This window comes from Achroia grisella, unplaced genomic scaffold (assembly GCF_030625045.1).
Source record: "Achroia grisella isolate CSIRO2021 unplaced genomic scaffold, CSIRO_AGI_Agris_v1 utg1576, whole genome shotgun sequence".
Lineage (NCBI taxonomy): Eukaryota > Metazoa > Arthropoda > Insecta > Lepidoptera > Pyralidae > Achroia > Achroia grisella.
In genome coordinates, this window is record NW_026712658.1 from 1,983,765 (window position 1) to 2,010,187 (window position 26,423).

General features: G+C 31.0%; 1 protein-coding gene across 5 annotated transcripts in view; it reads left to right on the top strand.

Moving 5' to 3' along the window:
• The window catches only part of LOC131841299 (mushroom body large-type Kenyon cell-specific protein 1), a 164,890-nt gene that overhangs the window by 122,440 nt on the left and 16,027 nt on the right, over positions 1-26,423 (top strand). For 2 of the 5 annotated variants that reach the window (XM_059189617.1, XM_059189620.1), the window contains 3 exons: positions 8,631-9,031; positions 23,367-23,627; positions 24,269-24,405. In XM_059189617.1, the coding sequence (XP_059045600.1) occupies positions 8,631-9,031; positions 23,367-23,627; positions 24,269-24,405 (799 nt within the window). The remainder of the gene's footprint in view (positions 1-8,630; positions 9,032-23,366; positions 23,628-24,268; positions 24,406-26,423) is intronic. The other 3 variants (XM_059189618.1, XM_059189621.1, XM_059189622.1) reach the window with 3 other exon arrangements.

A 26,423-nucleotide genomic window follows, 5' to 3' on the forward strand; every position in this document is an offset into this window, starting at 1 on the left:
ATCTCGGTTACCCATCTTATTGAAAAATGATATACTGATAATGTGTCTAGAATATATCTACGAACTGGAGAAACATAATCGCTACCACCAAAGGAATAACATATATTACAGTAATTGTCCAGATATCTACATATACTTTATAATCTGCACATTTGTGTCAATGGATACTGCATTACCTACTTCCTAAATGCGAAACTAGTCAAGCGAATTATCAAATACGTCAACAACAATTTTCTAATGTCTCTATCGCATAGTAATTTTATCTAACATCATTTCCTGTATTTAGGTAGAAAGCTGACCTCTGACTTTGGAATCTTTACTATCTTAATATTTTGTATACCAAGATAAATTTCCATGGGAATCTGATATAATGTCTAATAACTTATTCTTAAAGTTATTAAGTAGGTTCTGTTGATATTTGTGGCTTATAATTTTTTTAGATATATATCTAACTATGCCTTAATATTGACAACAATATTTTAAAAGGATCAGTATATATTTACTGCTGTACTTCCTAAATGGGTTGATTGACAGAGATGTGTTGTTATTAGGTAAAGGTATCTATTATTTGCTAAAATAAGATTGGTCTATTAAATACTTCTCATTTATACTAATTTTACTTAGCTACCAAAGGACAGATGTCTCTAGATAGTGCTCCATAATTTCTTGACATAATCAAGTCATTATCTTACGCAATCTACTCATTGTCTCCAACTTATTTTTCCCATCTATCCACTCATTTATTTCTCAAAGGCACTCTTTTCATTTTACAAGTTTCGTAGCAACAAAAGAAGTTAATTTGTGTGATTCGAAACGCGTCATCATTTTCTTGTTTTGTCGGCCATTTTGGATTTTACGCGGGCTTCCAACTGTCATTAGCCAGTGATGCCAACTTTATGAAATTGCTAGCTAAGGCTGCATTCAGATATTAAATTATGGACTCTTACCACGTCAGCATGTGTAGTTATGGTGTACTTAATTACATCGATTATGAAGTAATCGAAAAGTCATTGTCTCGTGTAAAGTAGTTTATCATAAGTATGAAGATATTTTAGATTTTTTTTAAGTTAATAAGGATTTCAAACTATATGTACTTTCAATAAGAGTAGGTAGGTACCTACTTACTTATAGGTATTTATGTATAAATATTATTACTAGTAGTTTTGAAAGTGTCTTTATTATTAATTGCTCCGGCTACCAGTACTAGGACCTACATTTCCTATTAAATAATAAAAGGAAAACTAATCTAAATGTCATAAGACTAGATAACCGATAATAAAATCAAAATTAGTTAGATACGGAATATGTTGTCACATATTGACTCAGAAACTAGACATGTAAAGGCAAATTAATATCAACCCGCTATTTAATCAACGAAATCGATAAGCTCCGAGCTAAATAGCGAAACAATTTCAATGAAAATAGTTCAGTGGTTTTGTTGTCATACCCGCCGGGAATTACATAACCTCGCTTCGTGTAACTCGGTACAATGGTTGCTTATATTAAAATAGTTTGACCGGTTACGCAATTTAAGAACACCTGTGTGAACTAGTCATCCATTCAATTAAAATGTTTATGGTTTTTTGCGCTATGTTGGTAATCATCTTATACGTAATTTATAATTGAATAGGGTCATAAGTATAATATGCTTCGGGAAGTGAGTCATATTAAAATAAATTAGTTTTTAAATCGTTTTCAATTTTAACCTTATTTTCATTTTAATTGGCGACTATATTAAACTATGTAGGTACATTTTTTTTTTAATTTCATTCGTAAATATGTACATGTTTTGACTTGTAAAATGTGAACTTACAAGGATTGTTTAGAAGAGCAACACACAAGTTTCTTGCTTATTCTTCTTGTGATGAGACAGCTTTCCGAATAAGCGGTAGATTTAAAAAAAAATATTGACTATTCAAAAGTGCTTAAATTAAGTTTATTTGAATAAATAATTTTCTATTCTATTCTAATAGTTACTCTATAGTATGCAATCTATAATAGAAAGAATGACAGTTTAAAAAAATTACTTTATGAAACAATCTTGCTTTACGTAGGTGCATTAGCTTGTTTGTACCTCATAAAACTTGAAAATCGACATCAAACATTCGTTCTGAAACCATAAATTTTCTTTGCAAAATAATTGAACACTTAGATACGCTATCTTCAGACAAACGACCGAAGCTTGCTATTACGGAAAAAACTAATCGACTATTACGTCCATCTGCCGATCAATAGGCTAACGACAAAAAATAATTATAATTTAAACCGTACGTGGCCCTTTCCAACAAACAGTGACCTTAAATGGAACCTATTCGATGGGAGATGTATTAAAAATTGAAATAACAACTTGCGTGCAACGACCGCTCACTAGATAGAGGAAAAAATATCAGAAGACGGGCCCCAAGAATTGCAAATAAGATCTTAACATAATAAATTTAAAGAACTATTTCGAATAAACATTACCGTAGCAGATGTTGTTCGAAATGAAGATTAGGGGAACTAAGGCATAAAAAGCGGTCAGCCAATGACGGACCATCGTGTTTTTCCGTCCTTTTCGCGCGATGACCGCGCCGCTCTTTCTAATGCTCATATTTTTTGCTATAATATTCTAATTCCCATTCAAACGGCTCACTCGATTCCAGGGGAACGTAACCGTTTATGTCAACGTGACTGCTCTTGGCAGTAACGATTATTTCATACTCAAATTTTTAGATATGCATCAAAATGTTTTAGAATAACATGGCGTTACTGATAGAATAGTCAACAACTCTTAACAATTTTTTTTATCACAGATTGTGATCGTTGGTTTTCATTTTTTCCATGGCCATGCGCGTGGTTGCGTGTAGCAGACGCGATGGGGACTCAGATAAACTAGTTCATGTTTCAAGTTTTGTTATTTTTTCGACAAGTCTGTTTGTTCCACTGCCTTGTTTGTCTTGTCTTGAACTACCAAAAGACATTGGCATAGTAAACATAATTTAAAGAATTATTTTAATGTACAAATATAAGAGAGTATTATTTGCTAACTCTACAAAATTACGGGTGAATTGGTAGATTTGTAGGTGCTACTCTGGCATACAAATAAAAATGAAAATTCACTATAATAAGGTATGTAATTGTATTTTTTATGCTACCCAATCCATAATATATCTAACCCAATAGAGTATTTAAAAGTTAACTGTATACCTATAGATATCGATAATAAGTCCAACAAAACATCGGTTACTGTTAGTATATTATTCTTAGATACGATTGTTGTAAAGTATAGAATACATGGATTATCTAAACGTAGAACAATGATCTGTGTAAGCTGAAGGATCGCACTGGAGGTCGCGTAAGATGTACTACATCCGGCCTTTCATTGTCTCCAAGATTTAAGGCCTACATCAGAATATCATATTTGTTCGACCGCGCCTTTGTTTTACGATCACTTGTGGTTTATAATTGAATGACGATGTATAACATTGTATTGTATTTCTACCATAAATGTGTCTCTAGAACTGTGTCACTTATTTTATTTATCCATTTTGTATAGTTGATTTACTTACTTAAAATATACATATACCTAAATACAATGCAGTTATATAGAGAACGGCGGAAATACTGGAACTATATATTTTTTTTTATTTATATAGTTTCAATTTCTCACATAGGTAGCAGAGATCCACATAATTATTGTAGCAAAATAGAAATGTACGCTTGTTAAGGTAGGTTTTAAGAATGAAATAGCCGGTTTAATAGTTGACACACCTCAGTTCTCAGCAGCGGTGACAGGAACTACCATCAAGTATAAAAATTCTAGTTAATAATGAGAATATCGACAGGTAAAATTACCTACAGATATAGCTATACCCATAATTATTTCTGTCGATTTGTCGTATGCTGTTGTCATCGTCGTTGCTGGCTGTCGCTGTCGTATTGATAAGCTTAGTACTACTACATGATATGTCTTTGAAAAATGTTGGCTTGATTGACATCAGTATCACTTTCATGTTAACACTAATTATAAAAGCCGTCATGGCTCTGTATCAGAAATGGGTCGGTCTCTTGTACCTAAAGAGAGAGAGAGAGAGAGAGAGAGAGAGAGAGAGAGAGAGAGAATGAAATTTCTGTGTTTCTTAATGAACCAAAGTGTAATAGTATCTGTGCAGAAATGAATAGATAATATAATAGATAATCACGGTAACAATTATTTATGCCTATAGGTGTAAGATTGGCTAAAAAGGCTAGGTCCATATAAAATAAGTAGGTACTTACATTTTTTAGAATTGCAAAAACCTTAACTGACAACTACAACTCCTCAGATGGGAATTATTTAATAATGTTAATTAAGAGTAACTAATGTCAGCAATTCCATTCGCATATTCGCGATGCACCAAACAAGGACATGAACGTTTCCGTGTTGAATCATTAGTTCATGGGACAAATTATAAGTTGATAACGTTTATACATTATTGTAAACACGTGCCTAGATTGATACTTAGGTTAGGTACTATTGCTTATATACCTAAAATTAAAATAAAATTTAAGCAATTTATTATACATATATATAAAATTTTATTTGAAATGGCAAACAAACTACCGCATGCCGACCCATTTGATGATAAGTACGAGTAATAATCATGGCTTATATATCCATTCTACCCCCATACGTTGCCAATCCGGAGAACTGAAGTGTCAGGCATGGTCTTCGGTTACTGCTTTGCTAAATCTCGTTCTTTGAATTGATGCCCAGCTTACAAAGCAAGCTATAAAGTCTATTTCGGCATATATGGAGTTACACCTATGTATATGTATCTATAGTACTAGGTATGTATATTTCTAAATATAGATAGATGGTCATTTGGTTTTCATACGTTTTTCTGCTATCAAGAGATTTAAATTAACTTTAATTGTCCATATTTTATAAAAGGCGCACACAGGTAAATTAGATTCCTATATTTCTAATTATTTTTAATATACTCTTTGTCTCGCTACAATTTGTCATTTAGAAACAACAAATATATATATTTTATCTTAACAGCTTCCGCCTATCGCTTAAGTCAGAATTAAAATGCACACACAAATGCAAACTGACTCATGTTGGCCTTGAAATAGACCAGTCTAATCATACTTTTAGCCAATCAGTAGTCGACACACGCTTCACAACCATCCTTTGTTTATTATCGTTGGTTTTGTCACGCCATTTTGTTAAAATGACCTTTTGTTGTCATTTATTAAATTATTTCAGAATTGTTATTAATTTGCATTTAGTTATGATATCATGGAAAAATATATTCATTATTAAATAAATAGAAGATAAGATATTCTTTAAAAGAAATAAGTATAGGAAACATACTAAATGACAATGTATACAATACTTACACATATACAGAGAGAGAATTCTCCTTCAGTCGTTAATTTTCGCGTGTAATAATAATAATAATAATAATAAACTCACATATAATATTGTGCACATTGAAGAAATACAATAAGAAAAAAAAAACAATAAATAGAAAATTATGAACAAAAGCTATAATATTCTATAAGATAGACTAACATACACTAGATGCACACACAAGACACTATAATTATCAAACGACATACATATATATATATATAAATAAATATACATACATATATTCAACATATTGGAAGATTTCAGAGTTAAATAGGAAAAAAACCTATTACATGTACCTACTATTATAAAATACCTATAAAAAAAAAAAAATTTCTATAAGATAGCTAATGCAGTATCAATAAATGTGAACAAGCACAGTGTTCATATAAAGTTTACAAGTGTTGTTATGTAAATAACAATTATTATTTACATAACATACAATTTGTTCAATTTGTTACAAAATGCAGTTAGCAGATACAGATTGTAACTAGCATTCCACGGCATTGCCTGTGTCAATTAGTGTAATAAGCATCCTATCTACAGCATCAGAGCGATAGAATACTTATTGTATACTTAAGTATGTAAGCTAATCATACATTTGTTTATTAAGGGACTAATGAATAAAAATATATATTTGTAAAATATATATATATATACATATCAAGAATATTATAAGACAGAAATTATCGAAAGCGCTACGTTACGTACCAGATCTTAAAAGATTTACCTCGTCCAATTTACTTGGTACGGGTGTAATGTGTAATTATTTTTTTATTATTCCTTGCCATGGGAGTTCAACGCCATGCATTAATTACAATATTAACATGTGAGGGTTCCGCTTCAGTTAGCCTTCATAGTTAATAGTCACAGTTTTGTAACATTTAAAATTCTGTGATGTTCAAAATATGAACATTATTTGACACTTAACATACAAAAAAAGAACAATTTTCTAAATGATAAGACTAGAGAATACACTACATACTTACAAATATATTTTTATTGGAATTATGACTACTAGGTATCAATAAATTTACTTTTTAATATAAAGAATACTAAAATACATAGTTACATACGCTGAATAATTTTATTTTAATAATTAAAATGTTTAATCAATAAAAATGTTGACGATCACTATAAACGGATGCTATAGGCAGCGTTGCGTTTTTACAAAGTCAATGAATGGTTTATGAATGCAATACAAAACTGCAGGTTTTTTGTTAATTTATTTAACTCATTGCGTACGATTTGAACGGTAGTGGATAGTGCGGTAATAAATTATGGCCACTAGTCGTATGCAAATATTTGCACCCTTCTCACTTTAATAGTTCAATCGAGTAGGCAAGTTTTTATAAGGAATTTGATAGGAACATAATGAGAAATATGAAAAAAGTAAATTGTAAATTAATTAGTAAATAAAATGTAGAGTCGATAAATATGATTATTCCGTACTTAATTACAAGAACGCTATAGATATACATACCTACCTACACAGATATTATGCAATCAACTCAGTGTGTATTTATTAATGAGTATTTTCATCTAGACAGGACATAATGTACAACTTATCTACCATGGTAGGTTATTCTCCAAAACAACCCTCTCTAGGAACCGTCGTTAATTCTTAGTGAATTTGCCACGATGAGCTAACTGACATGACTTCATGCTCATCCTGTACTCCGCTCTTGCCCGCCAGCGTAGGTATACCGTTAAAGCAGAAGGACGCACCATTCGATTGCCATCCTATAAAAAGAGAATCTATTTATTTTATACATACTATTAGGTAATATTAACATCCGCATAAATAAGTCTACACATATAAATATTACTGTAATAAAGAAATTACCATATTATTAAACTTTCTTTAGTAAAGTAATTATTACCTACCTACTCCTGTATCCACAACTGTGCAGCAGTAGCGATACAAAATTTATCTTTGCATTAAACTACCATAGTCTGTAATTAGTATTCTATAATTAGTCGCCAGCGAAACGAAAACATCAAACGTAGCTAATAAATTCATACGTGACAAGTTCGTCGACATTTTGTCATGTGAAAGCAGTATTTTTAATAGTTTGAAAAGCTGTTCATAATTATTATTAATGGTGTTCATAAAATATTCAGTGTTTATTGCACTGTTTGGTGAATGTTAATGTTGGTAAACATGACCATTTCTAGGTATATTTTTAAATCACGAATGTAATTTTATAAGCATACGTTCGTTTTTCCTCTGGTCGATTTAATCGAAACTTGTAACTGCTTTGAATAATATTTTAGTTTAGGTAAATTAAGAATTCTGGGCTGCTGGAATGAATTGTTTAAAACTAAATAGGCTCAAAATACTTACTAATTACACTTGTACTTATTCGGTTCTGAAATGGTGTCCATTTTATTATGCTTATAAAGAGAGAGGATGTCGAAGAATAGGAGTTTTAAATATGGATAGATTATGTGAAATAGAGGGAATAATGGAAAAAAATGACCTACAAAGCATAGCTGAGTTTAAACAAAGAGTACAAAATATACATAATTTGTGTTAGCAGTATTTTCTTTATGATAAATATATAGGTAGGTATAGGAACATCTTATATACTCTACATTAAATATAAGTTCTCTAAAATTAATAATATTGTTCTTATAATTTTATTGTTTATCTTCTTTTTTATTTTATAGATATTTTCTAAACTGCGTATCTCCTTCCATTGTGATATTGTATTCCCACGATTTTTCTTCTTTTTTTAACTAGCGGACTTTTATGTGATTTCACTATACTATTTTTCTTTTAAATCTGTTCAAGATCTGAAAGTAAGTTTTGAAGAAGTTCTTGTTGTTGGAATTTATTTAAAATTTGTATAGATTCATATTGGGTACGTACTATACAAAACTGATAATAATATTAGTAGCAAGTAAAGTAAAGTTAATGTTTTGAATTCGTTATTTTTGTTAGTATGAGTTATTCGTTAGGTTAGTACACGATGTAAGGTTTGATTGTGTGTCTTAAAATTGAGTTATGATGACGTTTGAAAACTTCAAAATAATACATACTTACCTAAGAATTTACATTACGTATGTAGTATTTTTAAGTTTTCAAACGCGAAGCTACTTCAAAAACTTCCAGTTTAATATTATTGTTTTCCATATACCTACAACCTATTTTAAACGCAGTTTGGTAGTTTGTATCTCTTATTCTTGAGACTCCCATACATTCTATACGCATTTGTTTATCTTATTAAAGTTTTTGTCTTAATTTCAGGTCTAGAACGGGTGGCGGAGGAGTTGATGGGTCGAAGAAAATGGAAACTATATCAGGACGCGTTAGTACCCAAGCGCACCGAAGCCGAACGATCCAGCGACGAAGAATCCATGCCTGCCACCGACCCCCCTCCCGCGCTCAAAATAAAGACCATAGAGCAGATCAACGCGCCAGAAGACGACAGGCCGAAACTAGAACCGGAGACAGAGGCCGAACCGGAGAAGACGAGGCGGCCAGAGACAATACTAGAGAGCCTGATCAAAAGACCAGCAACACAGCCAAAGTTGGAAGTGCCCGAGGAACCAGCAGACTGGAAACCACCAGACAAATGTTATTTTTGTGTCGATGGAGAGAGGGGTGAAACGGCCGCAGTGGACGGCAGGCAAGCGGGCGGCGCGACAGTAAGTAACTCCTCGTCGTATTTTTAAAATTAAACTAACTCATTAAATATTTTATAATTGAACTTATCATAGACTTAAGTAGCATTTGGTATAGAGAAATTAAATGTAGACATTGAAATAGGAAATGGGAAGGCCTCAGTGAAATTGCGGTTTTTCCGACGGTCGCAAATTCGATTCTTCACACGATGCAAATATTTGTATTTTATGATTCTGAAACTTTGAATTGGTCTGGGTGTTTTCAATTTAATATACATGTATGCATTTATAAAAAAGTGTTATTATTTCCATCAATTGTTTTCTATTTATAACACATGTTCTACTTTGCTTAGGACTAGATGGGACTGTGTGAATTGTCCTAGGTTATTATTATTATTATTATAGGCCACTGGTTTCAGTTAATCGCAGTTATGCTGACGAAATTGTAGGCGGAAGTTGGGAAGAAGTTTGGGAAATATTCTTTTAAAACTTATCGATCCGCCCCGACTTCACACGAGTATAATTATAATAGTATTATTGTAATTATAATAATCTATAAAGTTATAAAAAATTCTAATTTTTTTTATTAAAATGACTGTTTACTCTCTGGTGGGTAACGTTACTTTCTGGGTGTGATAGAAATTTAAATTAGTAGAGTTTATCCTTTACAAATAAAACATTTCAATTATTACTTTTATATGTAACTACATAGATCAATTTTGTTATACGTGCGTGGTATATGTACATATATTAACATGTAGATTAAATGATTTTTCCATTCGATAAAGTAACTATTATTTGAGTTTATTCATTAAAAACAGAATATCAATAGTCTTCTGTATAATATTAGTATATATAATTTCATAAGACTAAATAATGGGTTTATAATGTTTATATATGCAGTAATGATATGATATATGTATAAAATCTAAACTTATAGGTAGTAATAGTAGTTCCTGGTAAGCCTCGAGTAGCTAGACCGAGCAGTAAACTACAAATATGCTCGAATTTTCTCGACTCAATAACAAGAGTGCGAACCTTGAACCAGATTGTGGACGATTAGCTGACCAGATGTTCACAAAAGGCGGGCCAATGTTACACTTTATCTTATTTCAACGTGTCTAGAGTTCAAACTTAGATGAAGCGTTTAAATTAATGGCAACCACATGTATACAATGATTGTGTTACGGATATATTAGGTTTCGAGCTGGCTTATTTGCTATTCCTATCGTATAAAATATTATAACATATAAAAAATAAGATGTTGAATTAGAATTATGTCTAATTATTATTTATTCTACTCCTATATTTAGGCTAAAATTAATCGCCGGTAATCATAAATATCGTCACTGTACTGTTGAATCAAAAACCTCCTCAAAATCGAATAACAGGTTTACACATAAACTCTAATATATTACTATGTCGGGAGTTGTTTATTCTCTCATACCTCTGACTGCTATATCTAATGATGAAAATTTGTGACTCATTGTGAAAATTTCGACCAACATAGCACAATATAGAATAAAATGTAACGTTCTTTATTTTAAAATATATAGTTGGACTAATATTTTATTTTCCAGTTACACTAAGTGACAGTAGTGACTTACTTACTCATAATAATATAAAATAAACATTATCAATATAAATGTGAAAAATTCAGGTCATACGAGTAGGTACCGATATTTTATTATATTTAACTATATATTTTTTTATATAAACGGAGTGACGTCCGCTGTTCATTGTGTATTTATGGATATTTTTTTCTTGTTAATATATACTAGGTAGGTACCTACTATAAGTACCTATAGTGACATCATTTCGTAACTTACTTGTTGATTTATAAACCAAATATTTGTTATTTTCTCTAATGATAAAAAATCGAAAAATCTTCTATAACTTTTTTTTAAATAACATTAAATTTAAATATCCTAGTATATTATAATTACAGTAATCTGCATTTATAATAGGAAGATTTCCATAAAGATTAATATTTTAACGTGTAGTGTGTATTAGAGGTTTAGTTCGTGACTCATTGTTGAGTGATCACCGCTCATTGAATGTCAAGGCTGCTGAGGTGCATTCATTTTGAATCATGTGATGTATTAAATTAAATGTAACTAGGTATATGATTATGCTAACCATTATAATCTTTTCCAAATAGGTATCTCTTATACAATAAGATGACGAACTGATAGAGCGTTTTAAATTGAAATTCTTCCTATTATTATGTTCTAATAATAAACAAACGTCTACTAAAATATTGAAATATATTAGATAGTATTTTCATTTAAAACCTTTTTGATCAAAATTTTTAATTGCTTTCACTAATTCTAATTACTGTTAGGTATAGTTGGGTTTGTGTTGCTGTTTGTTATAGTTATATCGAAATTGTTGGTTTGTTGGTGGTAAGGTAGAGTCGAGAGAGAGAGAGAGACTTGTGATTAGACTTTTATCCCTATAATTAAAAAAATATAATTATGGTTATGGTCGGTCCTACTTATTAATTAGGTCGATAAGAAAATACTATATCCGTCTCCGTAACGCCAGAATCTGATTGATATAGCAATCGTAAGTATTCAACAATGAAGAAAACTATATGTGCTGAAATAGAATGCATCGAATGTTCAGTGTAGTTTAAAGTAAATAAAAATAAATATATTGTTATAAAATAGCTTCTATACTGTCATATTTCAGTATAGACCAGAGTGCAGAACAATTGAAACCAACCTGTAAGTCTGATCGCTCGCTATTTACTTGCTTGACGGCCCATAACTTTTTAACTAGTCCTCTCCGTTCTACGATCAGAATTTTAGAAAAATACAAACATTCGCCAATCCTAGAATGAAATATCTGTTTCCCGTTTCCGTTTTTTGTCATGGGAACTAACAAATTGACATTTCAACTGTATAGTGTATAAATCTATGCGTGTGGTTACACAAAAAACAGTTTGGGCATACATTTCTTACAATGGGAAGCTGCATTGATGAGTTCAACGAGTTATTGTTCCGTATTCCCACACATGTAGCAATCATACTAAATTATTACGTTTTGTGAAAAAAATAGATACAGCACAATAACAGTATGTAATAGTAATTCTGATTGATATTAAAATTGTTAGTAGTAAATATGAAGATCAAAAACTAGGAACTGTTTAACTACAATACAATGCACTTGGTGGAAGTATATATTGTGTACTAGTAAGGCGTCAGTTATTGGAGTTGAGATGTTCTATTTTGTATTAAAATAAATATTTTTGTATAGCCGTTTACTGGAGAATACAATTTTTGACAAATTGCAAACAAAAATAAAATGTTTCTGCTTTTTAATAATAGTTTTGGTATAGCGAAAATAGCAAGCAAACCATGGAGAAAATGCGTGCCCTTCACTTGTTTGTGCAATTAATAATGAAATTTGTATTCACAATAGTTAATTCGTGTGATAAATTTCCGTTTCAAGTCGGGTGACTTTGCACACGTAGGTACAGATTATAAACCTTCATTTTTTTTTCACACACTTCATATATTTCTTAAGTTATGAAATACAAACATGCAATCAGCATAAAGTAAGATTATTACGTCATACGAACGCATTTTTTTACATTACCTTTATTATAAGGCAGTAAAGTTCTTAAACGTCTATTTATTTTTGCGCATGACTTACAATCAACTTGCGTTAGTACTTTAATAATGTAAATAAAAACATAAGCACGAATGGAAATGATTTATTAACTGTATTAAGTATTTATAATGGTATTGTTAATAATTTATATGAATGATATAGAGTATTTGTTTTTCTTCCTAATAGACATGTAAATTTAATTTTTATTCAGACACTTAACTCGACATATTCGTTCAGTGGGTTACTCGATAATAGTATTATTAGGTTGTCAATCTGAAGTAATACTTATTATAAAGAAGAAAGATAATATATATAGGATATAACTAAAAATAATGAGTCTATTTAGAAAATTTGGTAATTGCTATATGTTGCTATAGTAAGTTATATTATTAGCGAAAAATATGAGTTGTAATAATAATAATTGCATTCGTACTAACAGTAAAATATGAGTTATTTGTGACCAATAACTCATATTTTACGTTCATATTTAAGTTGTGATTTGAGTACATAAATATATACAGTATCTATACATATAGTATGTCTAGTCTTAAATAGCAATGATTATAGGTGTACAATTAAATAAAATTTAAATTTCTGATGCATTAGTAAAAACCTGGTTATTAAAAATTACACTAATAAACAGTTTTTTAATAAATGCATATGAAAGTATAGTTCTAATTTTTTTTATATATAACAAATTTCTCATAAGTATTAATTTATTATAAAGTTTTTTTTTGATGAAACGTTATGATGCGATAAAAATATTATAGCTTTCAATCATCCTGGAATTTCAGTGAATATAGATATAGGTAACATCTGACATTTTGTCCCCACGTTTATCATTGAATCTTTTGACTAAAGAGTCAATTCAATATATTTCATAACAACAAAATTTACTTTCATATGGTATAAAAATAGACCTATCTATTTCAACAAACTCTATCCAATTGTGCACGTTTGTTTATTAATTTTATAGCCAGTACAGACATATATCTAATAGTACATTTCGTATACGTACTTAAGTTATGAAAATTGATACAAAAGACAATACTTAATGTTAGGTATTAAAATATTCCTACGCAGTAAATACCTGGTACTTGTTATGGACGATTAAACCAGCCATTGTAATTAATAACAAAAACGATCCTTCCGTATTAACATTTCTAATCATTGTCAGTTCATAATAACAGATTATTGTAAACCCTTTAGCCTACAATAGTAATTATGTACCTTGTCTAAACCACACCAGACCAGCACAACTAGGTCCATACCATTCCATAGAAATTTTCCTTCGAAGCGAGCTTTTCCTAATAACAGGGTGGAGGAAGAGGTCAGCTTACCATGGCTGCTCGACAAACCATAGTTTCAATTTACGAAACAATGCCTTATCCATTTGCTACGATTCCACGTCAAAGTAGAAAACTCGTATTTTGATTAATACGCGGGAAAGAGAAGGGGTGCGTGAGGATTGTGTTATTACGGCTTTAAGCTTTATTGTTTGTGAGGTAGGGTCGAATTCACATAAACGCGAGTGTTGCTTCTAAAATACTGAGCGTGTAGGCGTGCAGCGTGAAAAGTAGGCAGTGTTTGGACAACGATAGGTGAGGAGAGGTCATTCTGACTTTATATTTTAATGCTCTCCTTTATTGTTTTTTAGTTTCGTCGTAATTTTTTCACTTACTGATTCAAATTGTTTCTGCACTTAAAAAAAATAGAAATGCACTTTCGTAATGCTTATATATAACTAAAATATACGATAGTTCAACTATTTCTAAATTCTTAAATCACTGAATAATTTTCTATCTTACCATATCACATTTTTTAATAGAAATCTTAATACAAACTGACACCTTGCAATAGTCAAACTGCTGGGTTGAGAAGAAATGCAAATTAATGGAAATGGGTTTTTACTTCATCCACTAAGATGGTAATATAACAAATTAAAGTGAGTATGGTAGCTAGGGACAGGTCGTTGGGCAATAATTTTGTAATTTACTTTATATTTTACTATTTTGTAATATTCTACTATTTTGTATTTTACCTTGATGTCTCATCTAGACTAAAGATATGAAATAGTAATATAAAATATTTTTTATCAAATTTATTACTTTATTATATTACCATAGCTAAACTTTGGTATTTGGTATTGCATATTTTTAAATAAAAATTGCTTAACTCTATATAGTCATGGAACGATATCTAGCATATTTTATCTAGATCCAATTTGAGTAAATATGTTTACAATAATGTAACAATATACAATGAATACTACCTAAATATACCATAGAAGTAAATAAATAAAAAGTACTTGAGTAATAGAGAGGCATTAACTTGTCATTCAACGTTCCAAAGAAATTAAACGTACTTATATACTTATCTAATACGTTGCTATTTTCTAGTTATCTAAAACATTACATAGGTAATGAATGGTTAAATGGTAAAAAAACTAATAGAATTTCTTTTATAATCATCCTAATAAAAAGATGATTTTAATATAATTTTATTCGCAATAGTGTAAAGTAAATATGATTGCAGTTTTACTATCATGTTTTTCTAATGAATATCGTTTATTGCAAATGGTTTCTAGTTAGCGATATTTAAAATAAAAACAACTTTAGCTCATCGTACTATCTGGTCGAATTGAATTAATCATTGAACAGTTATATAAGTACATCACTATAAAAGAAGTAATAATTACACGGGAAGCACCGTTGTTGCGTAAAATAAGTACACGTATAGTATATTTAATATCGTTCTATAAGATATTTTTACTTTTTTTTTCATAGAATTACATATCATATTAATTAGCATTTGATATACCTACAAAATTATATTTTCCTGCTTCATAAAGGAGAATATGCCTACATACATATGTAATGATCATTGGTTATCAAATTATAAAAACGTTTGTCATTTTTGACATAGGTTACTTTATTATTTATAATATTAACAGAGTTTTAACACGAATAATTTTATGGCAAATAAAGGTAGGTATTTAGTTACTTTTAAATTTACGAGAGAAGTTTAAAAATAACTATAGGTTATTTCCCAGTAAGGGATTTAGCCGTAAGGGAAACCTTGATAGGTAGAGTTTATAGTTTTATCTTTTTTGCACTACCTATACCTCTCTAATGTAGACATACTATTGTATTTTGTTTCCATATTACTTATTGCATATTATTATATTTAATTTGTTTATATACTTTATTGCATCAGATACAAAAAAATATACGGATGATAATAAAATTTAAATAGCACTTACTATATCACAGGTAATATTCTACCTCACGTACTTAGTATTTTACGATAATGGACAATAATATACTCTTTCTATTAGTTACAAACATACATAGTTGAAACTTTTACCACCCACAGTCATATTAGGACTAAAATTAACTTCATATTTAATTGAAGAAATTTTACGACATTTTATTCTGTTTGCAATATGCAATGTGATTCACGTGATCATAGTAAGTATTTAGAAGCAAAAGTAGTGTTTATGGCATTTAATTTAGATAATTATTTCATTCCATCTATACCTATATATTTAAGCACGATTATTTACGAGAACTTATTTATCAAACTAATAGTAATATTATATTATATCGACACACCTAATTGCAAATGTGTTTTATAACCACTGAAACATCTAAGATATTTCATTATTATCTACTCATGAATTTACGTCACGTTTTTGTTTATATCTATTGAATATATTCATGTGATTGTTAGGAATACGCATAGACCATTCACATAAATTAATAAAAATGTCATGTCACAATTATCAAGTTTAATTCTGAAAGTGTTAATTGAAAATAAAACCATAATTTAATTAATATATGTAAAAATTAAAACGCAGTACCACTCTATGGCTCTTTATAGTCGATCAGTTAAACAGCATAGGCCGGACAGAAAAGCCTACAGGGGCGGTCCGCAGAGGGTGGAAACCTCGGAAAATTCACGTGCAAGACCCTCCCCTCACTGAACACGTGCCGCCAAATAGCTTCGTGGTATGAACGCCTTTACTAATCATTGCCGTTCATGAAAAAAAAGAAAAACGAGCCCGCGCAGTTGACGTTTCAAAATTTCATTTTTAAAAATAGAACGCAGCGTTGTCTTTTTCATACTTTTTGTTTTTAAAATCGTGTGTGCTTTTTGTGCTCGGATATGTTGTAAATGAAAACAAGTTACTTTGTTGTTTGTGAGTGCTTTATTACTTTTTTTTAGTGTGAAATGGAAGGGAACGCAGCATGAAGCGATTTCATGGTTAGTTGATCACTGGTCTGAAACATGAAACGTGTCTGTACACTGCTGTATTAACCTACTAACGTTTGACTGCATGCGTATTTTAACAATTCATAAAAATATTTTATTTCTGGTCAGTTACATATTTATAGATATAGTTGTAATAAGAAAATATACTCATTTAATTCTTTGTCTACTTGAATAAAGTTATGGACTTCCTGAGCTTTTTAACTATCTAGGTATATTTGTATACATTTCAAAAACTTAAATGTAATATTTATTAGGCAATTATAATTATTAATTACCTATCTATATATATTGTAACGTAGTCATAAAACTTTATACAACAGCTTCAATTATTTTGTCGGATACATAGTTTTAACTATGAAAACAGACCAATGAAAATTCTGCTACTAGGTATAGTAGTCATCAGAATAATTTGTTGGGTATGTCTACTAGATTATTAGATGCATGTTTCTAATTTTAATTGCTTACCTTTACCTATAGGTAAAGGATATTATAATATCTTTCGATTTTTTACTATTACCTATGTATTGTATTAAAACAAATGCCTAGCTGATAATTATAATAACCAAAAAGACTATGGTATGAGTATATAGGTATTTTAATAAATTCCAGTTTTGCATAGGTAACGTAGTGTTTGTAGGCAAACATACATTACCATATAACACTATTATTCTAGCTATTACTATATATATTACTATTAAATGTATTATTATATAACTAAGCAGATACTAAGTATTTAATTATAAATTAGTTTCGTGCCTACTTACGTATCTACTAGTTAAAAATATTAAAAATCATTGAATTAATTACACGGCTAACTATGTACGTAATAGCTAGCTAATTAGGTTTGCTAATCAACATGCAAATGATTCGAACATTTTTAGACCTTGTCATGCCTTTGCCTAAGGACAGCATTTATTATCTACTACTAAAAAACAAACCGAAGAATTTAAAATACAAATTACATTATTTTGAAACAATGGCTAACAAAACAATTGAAAACCTTGATGACCTTATTAAAATTAGCTGTCAATTTATTTGTCTAAGTACCTATAGGTATATATATATATATATAGGTATATTGTTATTTCTAACTATAAACCTATTTTATGCATACATTTAAATTTTGGTTTCCCAGTATCGACTGAATAGATGATTAGGAAAACTAAAACGATTGTTGTTGAAAACGCATTAATAAAAATACTATTCTAAATTCAAACGGCCCATTAACCGGTTCCCACGGCCGCCATGTTGACTCGTCCTCGGCCGCTATTGGTCGAGGCCGTGAGTTTAGAATTAGAATGTGTTGTGGACCCCACCATTTGGCGAGCGGTAAATAATGTAGCCAGTTTTTTACACAAGTTCAAATAATGGGAGCAGCTGTTCGACGACACCGCTGTCGCTGATAACGAGTTAGAAAAAATAGAGGCAAATGATTGTTAGTGTACTGCCAATTAGTGTAGTTATTTGAACTGTGAATATTCTTCTCTATATTTATTAAGGCCAGTAAATATTTCAGTTTATGTTATATTTACCAATAAATAAAAATCCCATAGCAACTCGAAACTAGACATAGAATTTTTATTGAGGTTATTCCAAAAACCTACATGGTTTTTTATTCAAAAGAAGATTAGATGATTGTTGACCGTCACCCACTTACACTACTTTAACACATTTGGCTGTATTAAAAAGAAATAGTAACTATTTGTATCTAACAAAGATGTGTAGATTTGTTTATTGTAATCTTATATAGATATTGGTAATCAGCATATATTCTTATTCCTCATAAAGTAGGTAGCCTACATGTATACCTACTAGTTGATAAAAACACAGCAAAAAATTCAATCTTACTGCCAAGCAAAAACAATTACCTAATCACCTTAAGAAAACAATATATCAATCAAATCAAGGAAAAGGAAACAAAACACCAAGATGGCGGCAACCTAATATTTTATGTAAGTAGGCAAGTATTAATACACGTCGTATAGATATGTGCATCATACGATGGCTAAACAATCCGTTAGTTAGTATTCAAGGTGGACATGATTAGCAAAACGCCAAGGTGAGCCAAACTAGTTGTAGGTACACCAACCAACGCTTGCTACGTAAAACAGTTTTGCGCATTCGCACTTACCAGTACGGTATTATTTTATAACCCTAGTTGTTTATTCGGCCATGATCTATAAGCCATTAGTAATTTGTGTTCGTCAAATTTTTTATATTACCCTAAATGCCTAGATACAAAGAATTTTGTGACAGAATCGTTTTAGGTATCTCATCATTGTTCGAAATGATGCCTAGAGCTACATTTTCATCGCAACATTCCCACAGTTTGGAACCTATCTAGTCTCAGACAGTGTGGTTTTAGAGGAGCTTCCTCCCACATACACTTTCATTCTGGAATGAAGTACTCACCGAGATTTTTTTGAGAGACTACAGCTTGGTGTTTTCAAGAAGGTAGAGTCAAGAAGGTATTAAGGTTTCGTAGAGGTCGGCACCGCGAATGTGACATCCCTGGTATTTCAGGCGTACGTAGGCTACGGTAACCGTTTACCATCAGAGTTCATCTGAGATGAACCATACGCCTGATTACCACCATCGTGGTATAAAAAAAATCTGTCTCACATATTTCGGACGCCATGTTACTTCAATTGACGGTCTCGTTGATCAAACGGTTTTTGAAACCGCTTTACTTCCAATGGTTACAGCTTCGATTACGGGGAGTTTTCTGTATATTATGTATGTATTTACAAAACAAATGTATTTAACTAGTTATATAAGTTGTCTAGTACCCATAACACAAGTTCTGCTTAGCTTGGGACTAGATCCTGCTTTGTGAATTGTAAACTGTATTTTGGTTTGAAATGTGAACTTTGCATAGGTCAACTTAGTTCTCCAGAACTGCGACATAGGACGACGTAACAAACCTGTAGATCTAATCATGGAATAACCTTGACCATGGTGACTACTTACCTACCATCAGTGTTTTAGTTTTATTACTATTATAGTTACCAACCCACTTAAAAAAGTCCATACGAAACATTACATTAGAGTGCTTTCTCTAATGGAACGTTTCTTATAGACTTTATTTTTATTTTCCGGCCTGGGTGGTATTACGGGGTTTTAGCAGACCAACATTTGTATGAGAATGATTGTTTGTATCAGTCTGAATATTTTCTATGTACACAATAATGATAAAAATAATTTATATAGCACAGCTTAACACAAAGTGGACAATATTAAAGAACTTAAAAGCTAATATTGCGCTATGAGCTAAAAGGGCCTCCACTCAGCTGGTTCCGCAGCGTGCTTACATCCGCTACTCGAAAAAAAAAAGCATTAGGTATTGATATTTTTTTAAGATCAACTATAATAAAATGTATATACCTAATAGTAAAATAAATTGGATGAATTAGAAGTATGAGCAATCAATAGGGTAGTAGATAGTTCACTAGTGTATGTATTTATGAAAAATTTACCTATTTAAATATTTCTATTAGTTGTCTAATCATTACCTATGTAGGTATATGAACTGCACTGTAGACATCACAAAATCAATGTATGATGTTCTTGAGAACTAAGCTGTCATGCATTCGTACGCTGTTACTTAACAGGCCAATCAGTATTAATCATAGGTAGATATGTCTATCTTCAAACTACTATAGTTCAGAACTGAATTATAGGTAGTGATGCAGTACTTAGGTATATCTTACATCACTGATACAGTACATTTATCGCACGTCAACACCTATAGGTACCTATCTATTAGTATTATTTTGCTTTGCAATAGGAAAATTGATACAAAAAATTGTAAAAATAAATCCATTGTCCTATACGTCACGTGGCACATTAAATAAAATAGCGTTAATGACTAACATTAATTAAGGCAATTGACACTGAAACAAGCGGAAAATACGTTTCAGATCTGACAGCAAAATTATCGCATCAAAATCGACCTTCGATAGAACAATGACTATGGCTACCTATAAGTTTTGCGTAATCGAAAATTGGTATAGAGAAATCATTTGAACATAAAGAAAAATAGCAACTTATAATGAAGGTACATTGATTGGATAGGAGGCAAGTTATAGGAGTCAAACTCTTGTTTTATCATTCTATGGTTATATTCTGTATACTGAACTGGACAGTAGGAAATAAATAATAATATTTACAAAAAAATTAACGTTCATAAGCAGCTGAAATGTACTATACGAATAAACCATTTTTAATTTGATTTATTTAATATTTAGGTACAAATTTTAGGTAGGTAAAATATATATTTGAGGTACACGTCATACGTCATTTTATCAAATCGACCCATACAGAACACTACAATTATGTTCGATATTTCGAGTTGTGACTAGATTAAAATCGATTTCACTACACACAAGGCGCCTTGGATCGCCTCTCTCCCCGCCACTTCTCCGTTATTGTCCCTGAGATTTTAGTGTCGTGTGTAAGTTGTTTAATAAAATAGCATCAGTTTTGATATGTTTATTAATATTAAAACTGTCGTTATCTACGTAGGTGTGTACCTACAAATAACTAGTAATACTTACCGATCTTTTAGTGCATTTAGTGCTACTAATAAGTAGGAGCTAAATACCAACGTATATTAGTAAAGTAATTTGTCGGGTCTTAACTAATGAATCATTTTATGGTAAAGTCCAACAAAAGGATGGACTGTCTAGTGACGGTAGTAGAAAAAACTGCTGGGACCTACCGACTTTGACATAGCTGTACTGCAGTCAGCTCTTGACCACGGGTAGTGCAACGTAGTCGGAACGTCGAGAGAGGTAAATATCATTATTTACCATAAAATTATTCGTGTTAAGACCCGATTTTTAAACTTTCGTGTCTAAGACACATTATTAAAATAGTTAATATTCATAATGTTTATTTGACACGAAAGTTTAATAATGCCGAAGTTTGAAGTTCTGGTTTGAATATTGACTTTGAAGATAGGTACCTGATCTTATTATGTATCATAACCTCTCTTTTAAGTTAAATATCGCTCAAAGTTGTAATAGTGTGTTTGGTAATGTTTCCAAATGATTTGGTAATCTGTAATGGTGTAAACGGTCATTAGATAAGTATCAGTCTGAATTGTTAATCTTCAAATAGTTTTCAATTAAGAGACTAAATGTTGTACAGTATTGTATGGAATGTACAAAATAACAAAGTCTTTCTAGACGGTGCAGTGAAATTGACGTGACGTACCATTTTCAAAGGATTTGACAGACTTTCCTACTTGGGACTATATTTTATATTTTTGATAGATGTGAAAAATTTAAACAACATTAATATTTTTCATAAAGTTGGAAATAGCAAACAAGCTGAGGGATAATGTCTTAATCCTCAAAAATAGTCCATTCTTGAGGATTAAGTTATTATTCCTCTTCAACCCAAACGTAACTTACAGAGTAAGCTGTTTGGCGTCTGAAATACGTGAGACTTCTGTTCTACTACATAGATGATTGGTACAAAGTCTAAATCGGCAGAAAATAAATTCATGAAACCAATATAATTTTAGTATCTAAAAGTAATATCAGTTTTATTTGCCTTCATATCTAGGTAGTTAAGTAAAGTAGCACATTTCTTTCTCTCTCCTAATCTTAAGTTACGGAACCATAAGGTAAAGTGTCAATTTTATTTTGCCCTTTCCTCTACAATTTTAATGAGTATGTAGTCTTTATATATTCCTGTCTTGTCCATGGTATTTCACTAATAATATAGGTCAAAATACTACAGAAAGATATTCGCAAACATTCTCCATTAGATAACATAAAGTGTCACGTTGCGAACTCACTGCGGCTCACACAACTTCAATATTAAATATTTCGCCGTCATTTTAATTATGACTCCTTTTAATTAAAACCGAAACGTGCGTAAATAAATGTCGTAAATTGATAAATATTAATATGCCATAGAAATATTACTTTAATTAACTCCAGTCAATGATAAGAATTATTAAGGATTAATTGAAATCTGAACGATAAGTTAATGCACACGTAAATGAATGAAGGTAACGTAAACGAACTAAATATTTTAGATAAATAGGTCTACTTACCTTAAAACCTATGTGTTTACCTTAAGACACTATTGTAAAGTACTGTTTACAATAATTAAGTTAATTCAAATATAATGGTCCCATTTAAACTGCAGAATGTGACCCAGATTTTTGATATATGATTATCCTAATATAGCTATGTATGATCATGGATCAATATGCAAATGCTACTTTGCATATAGAATTTAACTTTTAATTAATATTTCCTCAATTATATCATCAATAAAATTTTGAGTAGAATGTTTTATGGTATAAAAGTATAGTTTTGTATTTTTTAAAAACACCTAAATCTGATAATGTTATCTATCCTTCATAATTATCTATCTGTATCTAAGTTGGCTAGATGTTATATCATTTGGAATCACTTAAATTTTCTTTACAAAGCATATGTTGTTGCAGAGTCCTGCTTCAGAATCAGACAGCAGCTCCGTTTCGGGTGCAAAGAGCCCTGGAGCTGCTCCCCCTTTACTGCAACACTTATTGCAGCTGCAGCTGCAAGCGCAGAATCCACAAGCGATCGCTCAGGTGAGCTGGGAACACTTGCAAAGCTTGTTAGAAGCCAACAACTCGATGGGTGCGAAGAATCAAGGAACATCACCTTTGCTTCAACATCTATTGCAACTACAATTGCAGGACCCAACTCCACAGAACATAGCTCAGGTTAGCTCCTTATTATACCTATATAATATAGAAGTAATGTTTAATGTACCTACTAATATTAATTGTAGTAATGTTGCTAAATACATATCGCACTAACAATTTAAATAAAGTTTGACATATATACCTGAAATATTTTATTTTTTTATAAATCCATATGTACATATAAAACACCCAGACCGATACAATCATACTCATGAATACAAATGTTAGTACCGTGCGAGCAATAGAACCCACGACCTTCGGAAGTAAGGCGCTGCGCTGCTAGACCACCTAGGCCGTCAAAATATCGTTATTATTATCAAAATTGTATATGAACAAATACAATTTTGATAATAGCACTGGTAGCACCTGGTGGAAAGTGGTTACCATCGCATCAACAGCATCAGTTCATAATATATGTTACAATACCCGTGGTATACTCATTCCTAATAACTACATCAGACTTCATTATTTCTGATTCAAATTCATTAATCTCAATTTAACTAAATAATGTTTGTTTACTGTCACACTGTTCTACTTGTCATCAGGTTATATTATCATCAGGCTATGAACTAATAGACTAACAATCTCATAATCTTCCTGTATTTTTATAAATAAGCTGTCTTACTTCTATATACATATATAATACTGTAATACGGCAGGGCTACAGCGAAATGTGTGTCCAGTTCCAGCAGATGATAGCTGCGTTAGCTGCACTGGGTACCGGGCTGGTCCCACCTGCTCTCTCACAAGTTTGGTTGATGCAGAGACTCGCGCAGAGTCGCCCTCCGGTCGACAGGTAAGTTTCTTTTAGTCTATATTTCATACCAATTTTAGGCTTTCTTATTTAATTTAGAGAACATTTATGGACGTTTATGAGGACAGTAAACTACGGAACCACTACACCGATTCGAGAATTTCTTTCATTGTGTCAAATATATATTTTATAAAGTGACATAGGCTTATACATTTAACTTGCAGGGTTTGGAGTGATCGGCCACTACTACTCTGTTATACATTTTAGTATATTTGTAACCTACGTATTAAATAAATGGGTACTAATGTAGTATCACTAAGATATTAGTATAGTGACTATCACAGTGAATTAATTTCCATCATAAAAAGCTTTGCCATCAACTATCACTAATGTTATTAATAAGATATATGAGTAAAACCCCATATAAGTATACTGATATGGAGAGTAATAGCACCTTCAGTGACAAAGATATTCTTTGAGTACATTAAGATTACTTACCTTTAAATAAACAATAACATAGATCTGGAAGTCTATCTATTTATAAGGCATGAATTTCTTTACAATTCTCATATTCAACTCAGTAATAATAATCTCAGGACTATTCACACAGCGCCATCTAGACCCAAGTTAAGCTAGGTAAAGCTTATGTCATAGGTACTTGATAACTGATACAAGTAAATAGATTTTTTTTTCGTAAATACTTATGTACGTGGTACATAGAAAACACTCAGGCCAATATAAACAATCATACTCATTAATATAAATGTTTGTGCCGAGAGAGGAATCGTACCCGCGACCATCGGAAGTAGATAAGGCGGATTACTAAACCACTAAACCACCGAGGTCGTCAAAAATACATGTATTTCTTTTTATAAAGTAGGTATAAGAAATATATGGCAATTCTCATTGCTGTAAATAAAGATGAATCCTTGAAACGTGCGCAGAATATGAACTCAATATACGGAAATACTTTCGTGGTCTCAAATGGATCTAATGTGTCACTTAATTTATTGAGGACTTAATGATTTATTTGCATATGTATATTCTATAATCACAAATGATAATGGACATCCTTTGTGGATGTCAATTTCCTGGAGAAAAAATCATAGGAAAATGTTTTAGGCCCATGACTATAGTAGGTAGACGCTTAACTACAAATAAATAAATAATCTCAGAACAATTCACACAGCGCCATCTAGATCCAAGTTAAGATAGCTAAAGTTTGTGTTATGAGTCCTAGACAACTGATATGAATACTTAGATTATTTTTGTAAATACATACATAATATACTATAGAAAACACCCAGACCGATACAAACAATCATACTTATGAATACAAATTTTTGTTCTACCTAACTTAATAAAAACTACATTGATTATGATGACAAATCATTACAGTCACTATATAGAAGACTATCTGTACCGCGTGGAATTTAACTTTTTTTATAATAAATGTACTTTCTAAAATGGCCTAAGTTACTCCTTATAAAATAATAACTATCTGTGAGTGAAAGTCCCGTCAAAAACGGTCTACCCATTTCAGGGTTTACCAAAAATAAACAGACAGGCAGACCAAAATATTTGAAATTATTTTTCTATGTAGGTACCGTGTATACCTACTTAATTTTAATTTAAGCTGTTAATTTGAAATTGCAAACAGACACTTCAATTTTATTTATTTGCATAGATCAAACCATTTTTACTTTAAAGAATCCGCCGTCGTTCGTGTACTTTCGTATAGATACGTATTTTAAACAACAACAAACAGACATCGCTTCCACATGAACTAAATTCTATCGAATAATTTCTATAGGCGTCACCTTCAAGACGTATACCACAATAACATCACGCGGGTGCTTTTGTTAGGACGCCACGGTCGAGTATGAATGCGGGCAGACGCTTTTCGTATAAATGTCTCTCTGGCAGTTTATTTGTGAACGATACAGATATGATATTAAAACGAGAATGTGTATCGATATAGTGTTAACAAATTGGTAATTAATAGTAGCTGTTTATTGTAGTATATAAATCATGTAGATTTATAGTAATTAGGTAGTTAT